The 7013-nt window shown below is 37.0% G+C and overlaps 1 protein-coding gene across 9 annotated transcripts in view; it reads right to left on the minus strand.

Annotated features, from left to right (window-relative positions):
* The window catches only part of Birc6 (baculoviral IAP repeat containing 6), a 196628-nt gene that overhangs the window by 5213 nt on the left and 184402 nt on the right, over window positions 1–7013 (minus strand). For all 9 annotated transcript variants that reach the window (XM_026789677.1, XM_026789673.1, XM_026789676.1 and 6 more), the window contains 3 exons: window positions 6711–6788; window positions 4014–4202; window positions 678–812 (listed from right to left, as the gene is read on the minus strand). In XM_026789677.1, the coding sequence (XP_026645478.1) occupies window positions 678–812; window positions 4014–4202; window positions 6711–6788 (402 nt within the window). The remainder of the gene's footprint in view (window positions 1–677; window positions 813–4013; window positions 4203–6710; window positions 6789–7013) is intronic.

Consider the following 7013-nt stretch of genomic DNA (forward strand, 5'->3'; position numbering starts at 1 on the left):
ACAAGAGCTAGTTCCAGGACAGGCTCCAAAACCACAGAGAAACCCTGTCTTGAAAAACAAAACAAAACAAAACAAAAAAAAAAAAAAAAAAAAAGAAAGTACTGAGATTAAAGGTGTGTGCCACCATGCTTGATCATCTACAGCATTTCAGTGAGAATTGCAAAACAAAAACAAAAGTAGACAGCAGGGATGGAAAACACTGCATGCGTAAAGAGGGAAGGTATTTGGCAGAAGATAAAGGACAGAAGAATAGAATAGGTATTTGGAAGCAGCAAGATGGGTGGCTTTACAAAGAAGGAGTTCCATATATAGAAATTCTGCAAAACTACTGTATTTTCCATTTCTGGGGAAGCTTAAGCTAAAAACAACTGCCAACCTCCCAAAGTGGTTATTAACAATAAGTGACCCTCCATCTCATACCTTCTTCATCATACCAAGTAGTAAAATTATATAAGTTAAGAGGCATAAAGTAAGGCTAAAAGATTAAAGACAAAATTCATGCTCCTGCCCCCCATGTCAACTTCTTTGTGCTCAGGCCCTATAAATGCTTTTAAGCTGAAGAATCAACAGTCCTCTGTCAAAGCTATTGCACCTATCTACACACTTTCTGTAACAACTTGTTTCTTTGGTTCTCTTCTACCCTTAACCTCGGAGTCAGTCAGTCAATCACAACTCACCTTGAGAGCTGCTGCATGGTGAGACATGGTCCTGCCCACCCGCTTATCGCTGCTATACTGCTGGATGTCAGCAATCCACTCCTCACACTGGGCCATGATCTCAATTCTTTTCAAGTAAAAATGTTTGTGAATAACCTTGAAGATACAAACAACAGAACAGAGCATGTCTACACATTTTAATAGCAACATTTGTAGCATTACAAAAATAAAATATTTTCTGGTTTCACATGATCTATGTTTTATATGTTACAAATCAGAACATCAGATGGCATACACCAAAATACTCAATTCTATAGCAGCAAAGGACATCCAACACTGCTCCGATACTCAAGTAATGCCATCTAAAGAGCACTGGACATGCATAAGGCAACAACATAAAGTAAAAGGAAATAAAACAGTAATAGGAAGAAGATCTTCAACACACTAGCAGCAAAAAAAAATGTTTGCCTTTAGATGAGAATTCAGGGGTTGGAGAGACGGCTCAGAATATACTGCTCTTACAAAAGACCTGTGTTTAGTTCCCATCACCCATGTCAGGAGGCTCACAACCACCAGTTAACTCAGGCTCCAAGTGGTTTCTCTAGGCATTTGCACTTATGTTCACACTCCCAACCCCACACAATAAAAACAAAGAGCCGGGCGATGGTGGCGCACGCCTTTAATCCAGCCCTCGGGAGGCAGAGGCAGGCAGATCTCTGTGAGTTCGAGACCAGCCTGGTCTACAGAGCTAGTTCCAGGACAGGCTCCAAAGCCACAGAGAAACCCTGTCTTGAAAAACCAAAATAAATAAATAAATAAATAAATAAATGAATGAATGAATGAATGAATGAATGAATAAATAAATAAATAAATAAATAAATAAATACATACAAAGAAATCTTTAAAAGTGATTTCAAAGAACATCTGGATAAGTAAAGCTTTCTATTTATCTATTGTGGGTATGCACATGTGCCATACTACACACAAAGGTCAAAGGCATCAGTTCCTCTAGCATGTAGGTTGTATCAGGAATTAAACCCAGAAAGGCAGGCTTAGTGGAAAGGGCCTGTACGCACTGTGCCAGTTAGCCAAACAGCACAAGGAAGTATCAAAGACAATCATATTCAAATCAAAATGAAGCCCTAGCTGTGGCACATTCTTACTCATTAAATTGTATCCTCTGGGGCTGGAGAGATGTCTCAACAATTAAGAGCACTTGCTGCTCTTGCAGAAAAGGCGGGTTCACTTCCCAGCTCACACTGAGGTTCACAAGCACCCATAACTCGAGTTCCTGGGGATCTAATGCATTCTTATGACCTCTGAAGGCAGCATGAGTACAGGTGTTCTCTGTCTGTCCCCCCCCCCATCTAAACAAAGCTTTCAACTGTATTTTCTAGTTAATTTATAGATGAATTTATTTTATAGTGCTAAATTCCCTTATAATATCTGCACATCCCATTTGGAAATTTCAAAAATATGAAAACTGTTTTGATACATAAGCACTAGGAATCTCTTTCTGATAAATTAGAAAACAGATGTGAATTTTGGTTCAGTTCCTATATTATCCAAAGGGGTTCTCTCTGTCCTATACTGTCTAAAGCTAGATATCATTTTAAAGGCATAGGAACTGAAATAAAAAACCTAGTACAATCCTATGTCACATTTAGTAGTTTTTGAAGCTGATGCTCAAGGACTCATGCCCATAACCCTAGCACAGGAGGATAAGATGTTCAAAGATCCAAAGTTCAAGACGATCCTTATCTACAGAGCAAGTTGGAGGCCAGCCTGGACAACAGAAGATCTTGCCTCAAAAACAGATGGATAAAAAAATGAAACAACAATAACAAAAACCCTCCCATGTAATAAAAATACCCAGGAAATTCAGAAAACAACCATGATCACATTAAGATAGTCAGTATCCAATGGCAAAGAGTGCCAATTTTAACAAGTTAGATTCAAAAGGATGATAGAATTATTATTTCAAATAATATGTACTCATTTTTTATAAATCCCACTCTCCCACTGTACCCTTTGTGCTTATTCGAGGGGGTGGGAATCTAATTATAAATGAGTATATTTCAGTGTTTTAAATATATTTTCAGAGCTTTACAAAAATACAAAGAAATATTTTTTATTTAAATTAATTTCTTTTCATGCAGAGCGCACACCAATGTAACCTCTACCTGTACATAACAGCACACCATACATGCCAGAACGCCTGTACTTCCTCTCACCACACTGTCCCCACGCCCCTTGCCCACATTTGTGATTAAACCCTGGGACTCACTCATACAACCCAAGTGTTCTTCCACTAAATTATATCTCCAGCCCTCATCCTAACTTGCTTAACAAGCTAATTCTGTCGACCTTTGAAATTTACATAAGTGGAATAAAAGGCAGAGTTCAAAGAAAACAAAAATCAAGATTCAGCTTTATACATCATTGAATTTGGAATCCGTGTTACAAACATGAGAAATATCAAGACGTTTTAACAGCTCAGTACCCAGAGTGCTGAAAAATTCATGTATGATGCAAAGGAAAAGAATATAGGTCCTCCAAGAAAATTGTATTTATCCTTGATTTTTCTCAATAAGTTGGCAGATTGCCTAATAACAGGTGACAGACATTGCACAATAAATTATCTTAACGTTAATAATTTAAGCCGAATTAACAAAGAGATTATGTCTAAGGGTTGATATATGAGTATACACAGATATGTGCATTCACAATCAATCTCCTATAACATGAGATCTACTATCTTCTTTAGCCTTTCAGGTAAAAGGCAAATCTCTGGATATGTGTGCACACTGACAGGTAAACACGCGTAGTAGTAACAAAAGAAGGAATGTTTCTTTTACATTCCTTCAGATCACGCTCATGAGCTCTACCTGAATAACAGGAATAACACTTACAGGGTTCACAGTGTTTAAGAACAATAATGCTGGGCGGTGGTGGCGCGCGCCTTTAATCCCAGCACTTGGGAGGCAGAGGCAGGTGGATCTCTGTGAGTTCGAAGCCAGCCTGGTCTACAAGAGCTAGTTCCAGGACAGGCTCCAAAACCACAGAGAAACCCTGTCTCAAAAAACCAAAACCAACCAACTAAACAAACAAACAAACAAAAATCCAGAGCTGTTTTCTTACCTTTACACACATAATGCAAAAGTAAAAGTTAAATATAAGGTTCCAAGATAAAGTTCAGTGTCTTTCAGGATGCATGTGGTTTAAACCTTACTGCACTTTGTTATTAGTGATCTTTGGATTAATTACTAGTTATAATAAGTACTGTAAGCTTAGCATATATAACACTAACAAATTATTCTCAAATGTCCTTCCAGGGTTTAACTTTATCCAACATACTTCTTTAAAGCATGGTGAAGGATTTCTGATTTGTTCTAGCATTGCCCATTTAACCGTTGCTTGTCGGATGTTTCCATCGTATTCTCGAGAACTCTGTGTGCCACTGGGAGTGCCTCTAGACCGTTCATATCCTGGTTCATTAAAGTAAGGCTCGGCTACTAATATAAGGGACTGGACAGAAACCAACACCTGAAGAAAAGAGGAAATTAAAAAATAGTTATTAAGAGACATTTTTGCTGCCAGTAAATTGCTATCCTGTTCGATCTTTAAGGAGTCCCTATTAGTATATTTCCACGTATATCTGGCATAAAATAAATAAATAAAATATTAGGGGCTGGAGATACAGCTCAGCAGTTAAATCTGCTCTTCTAAAGGACCCGAGTTTGATTTCTAGCATATATGTACACATACATACACGTAGGCATAACATCCATATACATTATGGTAGTTGAGTCATGAATATCAGGGTAAGCTCAAAGCCAACCAAGGCTACACAATAAATTCCAGAATGCCCTGGGTTAAGGTATGAGACCCTTGTCTTAAAAAATAAAATTAAAAAACCTACAAAATTAAGTTAACCACACTAAGACCTCATGTAATATCTATTTACTCATTTATTTAAAGGAAGTATCTAACTATGTTGCGCTGGCTGGCCTAGAACTAGCTGGCTTTGAATTCACAAAAATCCTGCTGCCTCTGCCTCTGCCACTGCCTTAAACAACATTTATGAATCTTCTGTTAAAATTGGCCTTACTCTTGTAGAACATTAAACCAGTCAAGCCCTACTAACAATACTCACAAAGAAAACCTGATAAGGGAACTTAAATTCTTATTTCAACAGAGGTTCATAAAACATTACTATACACTCTCATTGGTAACATAGATAGACTTATGCTTCTAAGACCACCTCCATGGCCCTCAAATTTTTTTTATTTACTTTCGGGTTTTTGAGACAGGGTCTCACTATGTACTCCTGGCCGGAATACACTAAATAGATCAGGCTGGCCTCAAACTCAGAAATCTGTCTACCTCTGTCTCCTGCTGGGATTTAAGGTGTGTGCTACAATGCCTGGCTTCACACTTGTAAAAATTTCACATTAAATAAATAACACAGATAAAATAGACACCCAAAACACCTGACTCAGCAGTGGATATGGTTACAACTGATATGGAGTGTTATTACAGCCAGCATTAGCAATCAAGGGATACAATAACACCTTAACCTGAGCAATTGGGAGATAAGATAAACACAGCTTAAAAAGTTTATTAATTTAAACGTATCAATGAAGGAGAACGATTTTCTTCTCAAATCTGATACTTCCCAGAGAGCCTTTTAGGCATGGTTAGTTCTACCATTTATTGTCTTTCAAATATATCTCCTCTCTCACTTACATGAATAGGCTATATTACTAAATTTTCTACAAAAGGAGAGAAAATTAAGTCAAATTCTTATCACAAACCTATAATTTAAAATCTATTTTTTTTATTTATTTATTTTTTTTTGGTTTTTCGAGACAGGGTTTCTCTGTGGCTTTGGAGCCTGTCCTGGAACTCCCTTTGTAGACCAGGCTGGCCTCGAACTCACAGAGATCCGCCTGCCTCTGCCTCCCGAGTGCTGGGATTAAAGGCCTGCGCCACCACCGCCCGGCTAAAATCTATTTTAAGAAAGTAATTTTCAGATGAGACACTGTGGCCCCAAATGTAAGTTCAAAAGTTCTTCCATCCAGGTGAGTGCTGCATGCCTTTAATTCCAGCACTGGAGAAGAGGGAGGCAGACCTTTGGAGTTTGAGGCCAGCCAGTGTGACCCAGTCTCAAAAAAAAAAAAAAAACAAACAAAAAACTGAAACTGAAAGCAAAATAAACTTTGAAAATACATAAATAAATAAAAGCTTCAAATTTTTAGTATATTCAGTTTCAAACAGGAAAGTCAACTAATAGAAATTTATTTTCACGTTTCTCATTTAACAGAAACTAAGATTAAGGAAAATAATCTTTTAGGATAGGTCAACTTTTAGTAGGCTTACCTGGTGATAATTTTTGGTTGTCTCTTTTTAAACACAAAACTATATTTGCATTCAAAGTATCCTTTAACAATCATGACTAACTACTGTCTCTTAATTAACAAGCATTATAGTGAACACACACGCTTACCATGTGACCTGTGGCTAAGTCTAAATTATTATAAAGTAATAACAACAAATGAGATCGACAGATTTTACGTGCTTAACTGACTTACAGAAATACAAGCTCTGAAGATTATTCAATCTTATATATCAAATGCTCTGAAAATAGGAGCTAAACTCTTAAATTTTATGAATTACAGGACATTACTCTTGATCATCAGGTAACTAAAAATTCTAACTATCACCACACTATAGCTGAAGAAGTGGGTAATAACAACAGTGTATTGAATCTGATGCACAAGACAGGAGACATACATAGCTAAATCCCCTTAATGCAGCACACTGTATTTTAAGAACCTTTGGAAGAATTTGTTTTCAACAAGTCTAATGTTTGTTTTATGTCCTAACTTCAGACTCTAAACTCTCCAAGAGACTACTATATTTGCTAGTTAGCATTTTCCGTCTTTTATCTTTCTGGACCATTTTCTATGTTTATTTTTGGTCACTAATTTCACCTGCAACACACACAGTTCTTAAGAGTGTAAGTAAATCTGTCAGAGAAACTTTGTTTACTTGCAAAAAGCTTGATGTCTGAGGATTCCACTTCTCTTCTGGTCTTCCATGCCACGTGTTTAGGATGCTTAAACAAACCTGAAGGGAGAAAGACATAAACAGAATCTAAAGGAGTGTTTGATAGCTAACTGTTTCAACTAGAAATAAAACACACGATGCTCTCAAGTAAAAGTCTACCTAACTCTGTGAAAGCCTACTTCATCTTCAGGTGTGAACAAAACCCATGTGGCATTACAATTTCTTCATAAGGAAAACTTGCCGTCTATACATCCATATCTGCATAAATAATATGTATCTTTTTTT

This window comes from Microtus ochrogaster, unplaced genomic scaffold (genome assembly GCF_000317375.1).
Source record: "Microtus ochrogaster isolate Prairie Vole_2 unplaced genomic scaffold, MicOch1.0 UNK26, whole genome shotgun sequence".
Classification (NCBI taxonomy): domain Eukaryota; kingdom Metazoa; phylum Chordata; class Mammalia; order Rodentia; family Cricetidae; genus Microtus; species Microtus ochrogaster.